A 13,171-nucleotide genomic window follows, 5' to 3' on the forward strand; every position below is an offset into this window, starting at 1 on the left:
TGAAACTTGCATAATTTTATTCATTTCTTTGAATGCTTTGGAAGAAGGGTGGGAACTTTTTGTAGGGAGACCTTTTAAACAGTTCATCACACTTTGTTTCATATCAGTAGTGACATATATGTCCATCAGCGACTAGAACGACCATCAGTGCTCCCCAGCTTCAGTTCTCCTTCTCCAAGCCACACCGTTACAAGATATGCAACATCCAGTAAATAAATATATGCATGGTAAAGTCTTTTCCATATACAAATATATTTTATGAAGCTTATTGTACAAGCATTTATTTTTTTTATCTAACATTTACAAGATACTTTGAGCAGTAAGGATGAACAAGCTCTTAAAAACAGATTAAATGCTGCCCTGTTTTTCTTTATTTGTTTACTAAGTGCACTCCAGACTGTCAGAGCTGCATAAAAACCTCTTCAGCCTCGCTCTGCAGCATGCACCCGATTGCTTCTGCAGACTAAGGAGGAGCACTTTGAAAATGTGTCAGTACAAATTACAAAAAATTAGACAATCTGCAAAATAAACGTCTCTTAATATCAAAATAGTGAAATATTAATTTAAAAAATAAACTCAGCTGGTGATCATAGCTATGAAAACAAGCACTACAGTGCCCCTTTGCAGGCTAACCAATTTGTACCACATAAATACCCCCAGCTGCTTGTTGTACATCATCAAGCGAAGTCGGTTATCTGAATGACCGAGTCGCTCCAAATTAAGTCAAAGAAGATGAAATTCACCCTTTCAAGACTGGAAGGCTTTAAACAGTGAGATATATACAAAAAATGTACAAGTATGTAAAAAATAAAGAAGTTTTCTGTTGTATTTAAGGCTGTCTGAGCTGAATAAATATTTGTTTTTTTCACCGTATTAATATGAACTGTAAACCTGATTAAACAACAAACCCCTGAATAATTAATATCAAATCTTAACTGAATTATTCTAGCATGTAATCCACAAAATTAGGTCGGATCTCCTTGGTGAATAAAGTTAATTCTTTTTTGGTATTATTGATTTAAAAAAACCTCCTCAACCACTTTATGCTAAAGTCGACCTTTAGCATAAAAAGATAAACTTCAGGCTCTGACTATGGGCTTAGAAGCACAAAGATCAAAGCTGTGCATAAAAGATAGACACTAACTGCGGAATTATTGATTTATGGTGCAATACCAATGATGGCCACTAGTCGGTTCTAGTCCGTTCAAAGAACTCATCAGATCCTAACTAAAATTCTTCCCGTGAATTGCTGTGACATCAAAATGAATATTAGTATTTTTGTATATATATATATATTTTTCATTTTTGGCATTAAAAAATTTTTCAACTATTGTCCAGCTACCGTCACGGCTTACTCTGGAAAAACAAAAAGCAAGATCATGGTGATCACCTCTCATAAAGGCTCCAGGTTCCTTCATGGGAAACTAAACTAAAACCTGTGTAATGTTTTTTTCTTTTTCTTTTTATAACAACAATCAGCATAAAACAAATGATATGTAAAGCAAAACCGATTTAGAGGAGCCCTGCATATTGACAGAATACTAATTTTGTTGAGAAAAAAACATCCACTAAGGCACTTTATAAAGCTTATTCTTAATAAACATTCTAAATTATAGCAAGGACAACATGTACAGTTTAGGATACAAAAAATAGCTGGATTACAATGTGTGAAAGCAAACAAATATTTTTAGTCAGATATTAGGTGTTAGGGAATTATTATTATTTGTGATTTATTTTTTTTTATCTAAGAAAGGTTTGAAACATCTTCGTAAGAATTAGGTAAATTATTTAATTCCAGAGGAGTTTTTTTTTTCTTCATTTGTTTCCCCTTAAAAGGTTTTTTTTTTATTTTTTAAAGTGGGATTCTGTTCAGAGTCTATGTGTCGTAAATATCTTGTGTGCAGCTTACAGTTTTCATTTTGTTGAAATTGAGAGCAGTTGTCTGGCTAACAGCTAGGCAGCAGTAATGCTAAAACAACTCTAGATTCAAAATTACATGTACTGCTTTTAAATCTTTGCACCATTATTGCATTTGCATTAAAAATTTGACATTTTTTCTAAAATATAATTCATTCACAGTATGTAACATGTTTGTTGTAATTTAACAGGGCAGAAGTTGTATGTTCCTCTTAAACGGAATGCTAATCTTTGATCCAAGTAAAGATGCTAAGAGAGGAATATATTGCAGGTAAGATATTTACTACTCATAAACTGTCAATAGAACACCACTTTTAAAAATCTGAACTAATTTCTGAAGTTCAGAATGACTTCTCTCATTCTGAAGTAATTTATCTCCTGAAAGCTCCGATTAATATAAAATACAGACAAAATGTAGCTTACTCTCCTGCATGAATCTTAAAAAACAAAAAAAAAACTTAGTGGAGCCGTAATCTGAACACAAACATGTAAATCTACTGTCTATACGTCACAACTCTGGCTTTGGAACCTAATATAATCCCCTATAGCAGCCAAGCCCATAATTATGCAAAATTCTCTTTTATAGCGAATAACACAGTGATAGTACAGACATAAATACATACACAGAGTTACAAATACCATGCAAGTGCGAGCAGAGGTGGCTTTTTAAGGATAAAGAGAAGTTCATGCGATGAAGGAGAGAATGATGAGGGAACACCTTCCTTCGGCCCACAGCTGTCAGCTCCAGCTGAGTCGGTTTTCCTTAATGATTCATATTTTCCCCTCAGTTTCTGTCTCTGTTGGTGTGATTTGTTCTACCCTGCTGTCACCCAACGGATCACAGATGAGAAATATGCAGATAAAGAGTCGGTCAGCTCTGAGGCGTGCTAATGTCATCCATTTCTTCCCCTGAGCTGACCAGTGTCCTCCTCACCTGGAACAACAGGTGGCGCTCTCCTCCAGTGCAAACGGGAAGCTGTGCTCAGTGGATGTTTAGTTTCAGGTTGCAGGGTGTTTGTTTCTGTGTGACACGTGGTGCAGACAGGAAGCGGAACTATCGGCAGGCGCAGGAGTCGACGGTCATGTTGGGGTAGACTTTCAGCACCACGTTCTTGTCCTCATCGAAGAAGAGGATGCTGAGGGAGGACATCTTCTCTGGGACGCAGCATGGCTCGGGGATGCCTGGTACTACGCCCACGGCCCGAACAATGCTCTGGATGGTGGCGTGGTTCGAGGGCTTCAGAGTCTGAAGGGAAAAAAGACACAAAAACAAAACTAAGATTCTGCAGCCTTAGCTTTAGGTGCTAACGCTAACTGCAACAACTCTCATGTTTTTCTGCTAAATATAATTGTGGCATTGAGATTATTGAGGTTCTCATCTGTTTCTTCACCGCTATCTTTAGGTCCCACCACAGTAATTTAGCCAAGGCTGAGGTCTGGACTTTGATTGGAATATTCTGTTGTAAATGTTTGGGACCAGTAGCTGCTTTTCCATTACAAATTTGCACAAAACTTTGTCAATATTCTGCTAAGGTCTAAAATTTCGCAATTGCTGTGTTTCAATTAAATAAGAAATGCAATTAAAAAATATAAGTAATTATAAACCATGCCACGCCATCATCCCCCAACTACTTCCTGTCGTCTTCTTCGTGGTTAGCGCTGCAAGCAGTAACATCTAGTTGTTGATCATATGACTTGTGTAATGCAAGAAAAAATATTTCCTTTGCAGTTTTACAAAATAAGTCAATTTTGATACTGACAGTCTGGTAGACTTGTTCAAAATTGAAGCATTTGTTAAATTTTCAGCTGGCGCAGTTCACTTTCACAAGGCACTGTGTCAAATGGTTCAAAGCCTTTTAGCAACCTGTTTCCCTCCTCGCCCCAGTGGCGCTGCACCAAGAACCACTGACAGAAACGACAAAAAACTCTGAAGAAGACACTGAGCACAACTTCCTTCTTTGCAAAATGTAACCAAAAATTTAGCGGTTGTAGGATTTCTCTTTTGTCTTTGGCAACAGACCACGAGCCATTTCTTCCGCTAACGTTAACTCGTGTGCTTGTTTTGGTGGTATTCACCCAGAATGCCCTGTGCTGTAGTTCACTTCCTGCTTTTGGAGCGGTTTCCGGTCTGCTTGGTGTTCTCATAGACATTTGAACCGCACCATAGTCAACCAAACCCAGAGCTAGGTTTGTAGGCAGACCAGAGTTTATTTTTTTGGTCCCATCAGAGTTCGATTAGCACCGACAGCTCCCCAAACAAAGCGGACTTTCTAGAAAAACTAACTAGAGTTTGATTAAAGCAGACTGAACAGGGCTGGTGGGAATGCACACAAAATGAGCCTGGTACGTTTATGTTTGAACACATCTCAGACCCCAGAAAACTCCAGCCCAGTAGGTGGCAGTAATGTAGCATCAACCAAACTATTTGAATTGCAAAATGTTCTAATAAATTATTTAATAACTAAAAGCCACAATTTGAGCCTTGCCTTTATATCATTTATCAGAGAACATATTGGGTTCTCTGCAGAAATGAGAATCGGAGACAAGATGAGAACAATGTGTTAATCCTGAGAAAAAAACGGAGACTGAAGATGCTAAAATTCTTTGTTTTTTTTAAAGAGTTTTTGAGATGAGTTTGGATTACACTCAATCCAAACTCAAACATTTAAACGGATCAAACTGGAATTGGATTATTCAGATCTGAACAGACTTTAAAATTGAGTTTAACATTTCATTCGTGAAAACACAGATGTATATGGCAGCGAGTTTTTTAATGATTTCGTTTTATATCTCTTGATACATTCGATACATACAGTCCCTAAAGCTTCCTTCTGCTGCAACTTTTCCTTCTTAAATCTCGTGCATTAAGTGAGGATTTTTATTTTTTATTTTTCTTTCTTTTTCCTACTATTATAAATGAACTAATGACACCTTGGTTTTATCAATAAAGTATTACATTATTGTGTTTAACCACCAGACTGGAAGCCAAGGTGACAGCTGAAGTCTAGCTACTTTTATTACATAAACTCAACTATTTGGAAAAATAAATAAATAAAAAATAGAAAAATGCCCAGCAGGGGGAGCTTGAACTTGTGTTTTTTGCTGTGTCTAAGTTTCTTGTTTTGTTTTTACTCTGTTCTTGACCAGCCACCTGAGCGCCTGAAAGCTGTCTTTAAATGCCTGACAGTTCACACACCTGATTAGCAGCTCCAGGGCTCGCGCTTCCTTCACGTCACAAAAGAAAGCAGCTTTTAATAGAAACTATTTAGTAGCTTCTGACAAAGGAGGTGAATCATCACAGGCTCCCCTGCCTGAGCAGAAAAGCTGCAGGAGAGGGAGGCGGCTGCCTTCAGGGTCCAGGGCCTGACTGCTGGGACTAATTACATCCCACTACAAAGGCCTGCGACTCCACTCTAATGAATTAAATAGATGGAGCTGGAGCATTCCGGCCATGTTTAGAATACCTGTGATGTTATCTTTTCACCGGGAGCCAAACTTTAACATTGTCCTCTAATTGTTTTTTTTTCCCCCCACTAAAGGTAAAGGTGTAAAAATATAGCTGAGGTCAGCCACCTGCTGTGAGGTTTTCTTCATTGATCTGCAACTTGACCTGTGTTTCCCACATGCCCTGTGCATTAGGACGTTACTTTGAACTAACCATTTTTTATTAAATTACATCGTTATACTGTTGATGCTAATCTTCAAAGGCTTTCTGATCTTTCTGCAAAGTAGAGTAGAAACTGAAGAGGATCCAGTGGCTGTGAGCAGTTTATCCCGGCAGTTGAAGATTAAAGCTCGTAAAGTTTGGGATTATCATCCATAATGTAAGACAGACACACTTCTGACTTTAATGTTGCTAAGGTTAATACAACGCAGAGCCTAACAGCATCAGCTAACAAAGACTGATGGATGCACTGATTGCTGAACGCAGCCGACTCTGTTTACCTGATGTCCACAGAGAGCGTCTGTGTATGTTTTTAATCTTCTCTTACAGTATGAGACCTCACTAATGGGTCCTGGACTTCTTCAGCGCATGTTTTCGGATCACCTGTTGACACAGATTTGCATTTGGAGTAAAAAAATGCAATCAGTGGGCACTTTATTAGGTACACCTGTTCAACAGTGCTGTATTACGTTTGGGATGAGAATACTGTCTGGTTTTCCTGACGAAACAGAAAGGCAAGATCACTGAGATAACCAGACATTCCCTAACAACTCTACAGAGCATCCCACGGTTCTGGGTCTCATCCAACATGGAGGAGACATTTAACCTGACCCTGAACCTCCTCAACCAATTTACTTACTCAAATATACTTTACCCACTCACCACCAACCTGAAGGGAGCAACAATGACAGCCTTAGATTTCGAAGATCTGACTCATTGTGCAATTTTACACTGTGCTGTAAACCACTTTGTTAATTTCAAGAAGCTAACGCAACAATATCATCTGCAAAAGGAAAGATGAAACCGTGTGGATCCCCCAAATCAGACATTGTCCTCTCTATGCTTACGCCATGGGATGTCAAAGGACTTTAGCTTAACGTATAGAAGAGGCTTGCTTGTTTTAGGGTTTTCACACCTGATTGTCCGGTAGCCTCGGTTAGATTGGGGACCAGAACCATTTGTTTCATTTTCAGCTGCTGCGGTTTGGTTTCACACTGCACTGTGAAAACCAATCCAAACCCTTTGAAAAACCTGTTCCCCTCCTCACCTGTGGTGGCGCTGCACCAAGATCCACTGGAGGAATTGACACGGAAATCTATGAAGAAGACAATTTCCTTCTTCAGGAAATATGAATGAAAATGGAGTAGCATCAGATTTATAGGATTTCTCTTTTGTTTTTGGTAAAAGATCCCAATCCATTTCTACCACAAGATCTAAGCCCCTTTCACACTGCTCCGCTGGACCCGGGTCGACCTGGCCGATCGTTTTTCCATTTGCACATCCAGCCCGGTACCACCCCGCTTGCTGGAACCTTAAGAGCTGTGGTTCCAATCGGGCCAGCCAGACCGGGCCGATTTGGAGTTAGCTGCTGATTGGTTCATTGGCTTCGGGGGCGGGACAAAGATCAGATCTCTGGATCAGAGGAGCACTAGACTTTCTCGATGGCTGTCATTTCAATATGCTGCATCAATAAATTCCCGTCATAATCTATTCTTAGCCTACACTGGGTTTACAATCGCCTCTTCAGCCAAAGATTTTAATGGTAAATGTAAATAACATTTAGAAGTTGGCTAGGCTGTGAACGAGGGTATTTCCGCATCTGGCGTCTCTCCAGCTGGGAAATCCCGCCTGCCGCAGTGGTAGTTCAGCTGGCCGCGAGTCCAGCTCAGAGACGACATTCAGATGAGATTTTTTTTTGTTAAATGTAAAGCTGAGGTAAATGTTTCCCTTTGCTTCCTCGCTTATCAGCGGATACAGAAAAAGCGGGGGGGGGGGGGGGGAGATCCAAGAAGAAAACTGTTCTGCGGTGGCTGGGGAGATCACCTGGGTAGCTTTAGCAATAATTCGATTTACGTGACGTATCCTGCTCAATGCAAAACGACCAGAGCCATAGCACCAATAGGACCGGGTCGAATGGAGCCGGACTGGGCCAGGCCGGACCCTGCAGTGCAAAAAGGGCTCTAGAGTCTTGCTTTTGTTTTGGTAGTATTTACCCAGAATGCTCTGTGTTATAATCCACTTCCTGCTTTTAGAGCGGTCTCCAGTCTGCTTGGCGTTCACATGCTTAAGAACCGCACCAGAGTTCACGTCAACCGAGCCGAGACCGGGGATTTAGATTATAATTGACGTGTTTGGTGTGCTGTTTCTTAGATATCAAGTGTTGTTTTAGCTTGAGCAGAAAGAAGACGATTAAGGCCATTGAAAAAAAGGATTTTTGTCACAATATTCTCACTTTTTTTTCTCAAAATGTTGAATTTCTTTTCACAGAATCGAAACTTTTGATCTCAGAAAATTTAAGTCAGAATTCTTTGGGGTTTTTTCTGTTCCCTTTATCCTCTTACATATGAGCAACATTAAAATATCATCCTATTGCAATTATCCTCATCCAACTTTAGTGGTTTCATTCTTTTTCGACATTGAACACATACAATTTGGAGGTCTGAAGGTTCTTTTTGTTTTGCAAAACGAAATGTGAAATATTTGTTTTCTCACCTTTGGCATTGGGAACTGGCAGGATCCCGAACAATAGAAGGCATCAAAAGACTTTGGCGATATAATCCATTCGCTCCACCCGATGTCCGCAAAGTCCACCTTCAGGTACCTTCGAGCGCAGTTCCTCGGCTCATTCCACTGCTTCTTTCGCGCCTTTTTGATGGTCTGCTCGTCAAACTGCAGGAGGGGATTCTTGGGTCGCTGATTCTTGCGGACCTTTTTCCGTGGCCGCCGGGGCTGCTTGTTTTCTATCGGCTCGTACGGACTTGTCTCGTCCCATCCTCTCGTCTCGTACGGATACTCGGGTCCAGGAAGTTCGTTGTTTTGCAAAGGGAGAAGAACGTTCGCTGACCGCTTGTGTCTGGAGCGCAGCTGTCGTTCTTGCTCAGTGTTGTTGCGCTCTCTCAGCTTTTGGAGGCTGTGTGAAATGGAGCCCTCTCCTCCCAGTGAGTGGTGTCTCTGGAGAGTGGCTACCACGCTTTCAGGCTCCGAGATGGCAGAGTCGTTGGCATAAACCAGGATATAGGGCGAACGGTCGGACAGGAGCTTCTTCCACCGTTGCGGACCTTGTGAGGCGACGTCAATCCCAATGAGCAACTCGTCCTGATGTTTGGCCTGATTGACCACGCGGGTTATGTCCCTCCACTGCCACGAAATGAAGTCCCTGTAGAGGGTGGACACATTTATCCGAAAGTGTCCCAGACTCCTCATCTTGTTGTCCACGAAAGCAAAGCTCCAGATGACCATGTGGATGTGGCTGTGTCTCCGGGGACCGTGGCGGGCGCAGTGTTTGGGCGTGAAGCAGCGCTGGGTGTTGTTCTGAAGGTCTCCGATGTAGTAATGAAGAGTTGCCGACAGAACATCCTCAGACTGGGTGAGGGAGGTGAGGTTAAAAACCTGCAGCTGCTTGTTGTTTATTGTACCTGTAAACAGTGAGGAGTAACAGTTACACAATGTAAAACTGTTGTGCATATAGTGTGGATAAATAACTTCAGCTGGGTGATCACATATGTACGACAGTGTATTAGGGCCATTGTAGACAGAAAAAAGAAGTAAACTTCCACCATAAAACTCAGAGATTTTGAGATCCGTTTTAGAAATTTTCTAGAAAAGACGTTGAAATTTGAAAAGTTGAAAATGAATAAAATTAGTAATAAAATTGTTACACGTTGCTGAAAACAAAGTGTATGATTCTGTTTCAGCTAATTTTATTTATTCTGATTGAAAGTTACACATACAGGTAATTGTAAAACTTTCAAATTGTTTAAAACAGGATTTTAAACTTCGATCACAGATAAATAGATGCTTGATGCACTGTCACCGTCTGCAGAATTAATACAACAAAGTAAGGATCAAACTTTTACTGGCGAGGTGTGCCTAGTGATGTACTGATGGCTTCCGGCTGGTTCTCTGGCTGTGGAAAACCCCACCACATTTTTTTTTAGAACCAGCAGAGAACCACCTGTAGCCGCCGTTTTAGTTTAGCACTGAAACCACTATGCTGGAAAACCCCTAAAAATATCCTCCTGCTTGCCCAGCTGGGAGTTGTTGCTTGTTTGTCCTTATAAAGTGCCTCAAGATGACATTTGTTCTAATTTGGCCATCTGGACTTAATTGAAGTATCGATGAGTTACACCTTTTTTTTTTCTTCAGAAGAACTGTGAAGACATCTTAACATTTGCATAATTTGAGCCAGATTCTAAGGAGATTGTGCTGTCAGATTGGGATGGTTAACGACAGGATGCATTTGTGAAACTTAAGCATAACGTAGATGTTTAGTTTAGAAAATAATGACAAAGTAAACAACTACTGCATATAAACAGATAAGCCATCAGACGTTTTAGTTCTAAAAGGTGGGAACATTCACACATGAACTGTTTCTGCTCTGAGTATCCATTAGCTTGTTACCCAATGAGAATTTGTCTGTTTTCGCTAAACTAAGACAAATCTGACTGCTATTTACTTCTGGTAACATATTGACTACTTTTACCTAACCAACATAACCGCGAATCTGAATAGAACCTAAATATTTTTAAAACTAAAACAAAGCTTTGCTGTGTTTGCACAAGAAGAGAGCCACATTTTTCACCTCACCAAGTTGACTAATCATATGAGAGAGAATCTGTCGCGAACTTGTTACACAGAAATGAGGTGAATTCATATGCAGCAATCAGACGACAGGAGGCAGTAGTTTACAATCTTATAGCAGCTGATCGCCTTCAGCAGCGGCTGCATCAAGTCGATAACCCAGAGCCTGCGCGTACATTTACGCGCAGACTTATTTAAAGTGGATGATCTTAAAGGTCAAAGTGAAATAAAAGCCGCTGAAAAACATGTCTGGAGTGGAAACTCCTGTTCTGCTGCGACACAGAGAGGCTGAGCAGCTTCCCGGTCCTGACCCGAGGGGAAGATCTATTTACAGTATCTGAAAGTGAATTGTCAAGATAATGGGGAAAAAATGTGACGCTAAACGACGTCGAACGTCATGAAACAGTCAGATTTCAGTCCGTTTCCGTCTGAAGGAAGTGGTAACAGGTTGATCACATCAGGAGTGGATCAACAGGTGGATTTTTGTCAAGCTCCATAAATAAGAAAATAAAGAGGATAAAGTTGATTAATTTATACTATTTAACCATGAACAGAACATTGTTTGCCTTTTTTTTGTTTGAACGAAGTGGATTTTCAAAAATAAATAGTAAATTTACGCAGATTTTGCGGACACTGCGCAGTAAAGTGTCAAACAGGACGTTATCAGATCAACTTCAAAATTGTGATGGCAACACTGACACATTAAGAAATAAGCGGATCGTTTCTGTGCTTCATGGCACAGTGCGTAATATCCTAGATACGTACCCCAGTGCGCTTTGAAGCTGCGAACCGTGTTGCCGTCCCTGAAGGGAAACCCGGCCCGGTTGTACTTGTCGTAAAGCATCTGCATGTGCTCAGTCATTGTATCCTGCAAATGCGAGTCCCGGTCATCCGTGGCGGCGTACTTTTTATCCACCGAGTGCGTAAAATCCACCTTTAACCTCTCGGGGAAACTGTCCGTTTTCAACATCGCGCAGAATCCAGCGCACAGATAACTCCATCCATAAAGCACGACGAGCACGAACCGAGAGTAGAGAGCCATGTCAGGAGGCAAAGTCAGGAGAGAAGTGGGAGAAACAACAGCTGTGGACAAACTATCACAGCCAGACGTGTGTCCTATCTTTTTAAAAGGCAAACCATCAACTGGGGAGTCCAAAATTGTCTATCATCACCACGTCTTCCAAGTTTTCTAAGTTCTTTAGATATGTTGTATATAAGCAACAGTCAATAGAATTAAAACTGCTCCAGCGCACAACAGAGGGTGTGATAAAACAGATGCGGGAGATCTGCGCCTCCGCAGAAAACACTCCTGGTCTCAGCTCTGCAGCACTCAACCGTCCCCCCGTCTCAGCTTTCATTGAAGGTAAAGCATGTTGTGCTTAGTATTATAGGGCTTGAGGGACCAGCTGGGTATTCCTCACACACACAGACGCACGCCCACACACACACACACACAAAGAAAGAGAGAGGGAGGGAGGGGAAGGAGAGAGAGAGAGTTTCCTGCCCAGGATACTTTTACGCACATTTAGCCTGGGGACAAATTATCTCGTTATCGAGAGCAGAAGGAAGCCTGTGTTATCGGCTGATTTGAAGTGAGAGATAAAGATAAAAATGAAATTCCACTAAAGGACATTCCATCCATTTATTGGACAGATTTCATCACCTGAACTGCTGCCACGGAGCAGCAGCGCCGTGCGTAATTTCTGCTGCGCAGAGCTGTGCGTCTGGGCAGCGCTGCAGAATGAAGCGGCTTACCGTGGGCATTAAAGGCTTTCTTCCCTGCTTTGTTTGGGTCAGTGCGGTTAAGCACATACATCCTGTACCATCGCGGCCTGATCCGGATGCTCTACACCTCCCCGCCTCCCGCAAAACAGCCCATCAGGAGGGGTTCAAACACCCCACCCAGCCGCTCCTCTTTCAGGAGCACTCGGGAGGAAATGATTGGGCCTTTGGACATTTGATGGTAATAATATTAGCATGCTATGTCCTTCAAGGCTCTGTGGTGGTGGGCTGGATGGTTAACTCTACTATCAAGGTGGAAACGGACAGGAACGATTCATAAGCCTCCCATCTGCCTGTTTGCTTCTTCAGTGTATTTCCTAATTGGTGTTAATTTTTCAGGCCATTGTGTTTGTTGTTTAGCTTCAATCCAGTCAAATTTAGTTTAATTACAAACTCCTCTGCCTTTTCACTTCATTTTCCCCATGAGAGCAGCATTTTTGAGCAAATGAGAAATACTTTTTATTCACACTTCCCTAAATTTTAGTGCTGCTAAGATAACAACCAACATCATGACGCCTCCATCACCATGCATGTCTATACCTGTGAACTGGATGCAGAATATATATTTATTTGAATTTGTTGTTGAACTGCTGAAACAAAACTTAATGTATCTGAAGGACTGAACTGAAAATGGATTTGAAAAATATGGTGAACTCCTAAAACACAGATAAACATGAGTATAAGCTTATGGAAAAACATGATCAAGATATGGATGCAGGATATGAAAATACAAATTTGCAAGCAATCTTTTTCATCTATTAGGGAAAAGAAGGAAAAGAAAGTTAGCATTTGTTGATGTTGTGGACATCAGGAAGAAACGACAAAATACTCAGAAATTAAAGCTTAATATAAACAAATTTCAGCACAGAATAAATTAACCAAATATTAACCATCAGAATTAGTGTTTTATATATCATATATGATCAAAAGCTAGAAAGAGAGAATCTCAGGTTCTTGTTTTTTTCTCACCTCATTTGTCAAGCTCTTATTGCAGAGAATTACGACAAAGATTTAAAACAGAATATAAATCAAACTTTGTCATTTGTTGCCTCTCTTGAGCTGAATGAACTTAGAGAATTCAATTAAACGGTATGAAAATAATCTCAACTTTAACTTGGCGAAGCTTTATTTTATTTTGATGTTTCAAACTAGAATTTAAGGAATGTTTGTGTGTTCTGTCTTGTGGCTGGTGAGCATCACATGACTTTATTTAGACATTTCTGAATT

At 40.8% G+C, this 13,171-nt stretch overlaps 1 protein-coding gene across 1 annotated transcript; it reads right to left on the reverse strand.

The window, feature by feature from the left end:
- On the reverse strand, positions 1-11,569 carry bmp3 (bone morphogenetic protein 3). The gene is made up of 3 exons (XM_032579201.1): positions 10,928-11,569; positions 8,075-8,997; positions 1-3,163 (listed from the first exon to the last, which is right to left on the reverse strand). Exons 1-3 carry the CDS (start codon positions 11,202-11,204, stop codon positions 2,972-2,974), a joined length of 1,392 nt encoding a protein of 463 aa, XP_032435092.1. The 5' UTR covers positions 11,205-11,569; the 3' UTR covers positions 1-2,971.
- Between the last annotated feature and the right edge of the window lie 1,602 nt (positions 11,570-13,171).

The sequence above is a fragment of the Xiphophorus hellerii genome, chromosome 12, assembly GCF_003331165.1.
Source record: "Xiphophorus hellerii strain 12219 chromosome 12, Xiphophorus_hellerii-4.1, whole genome shotgun sequence".
NCBI lineage: Eukaryota > Metazoa > Chordata > Actinopteri > Cyprinodontiformes > Poeciliidae > Xiphophorus > Xiphophorus hellerii.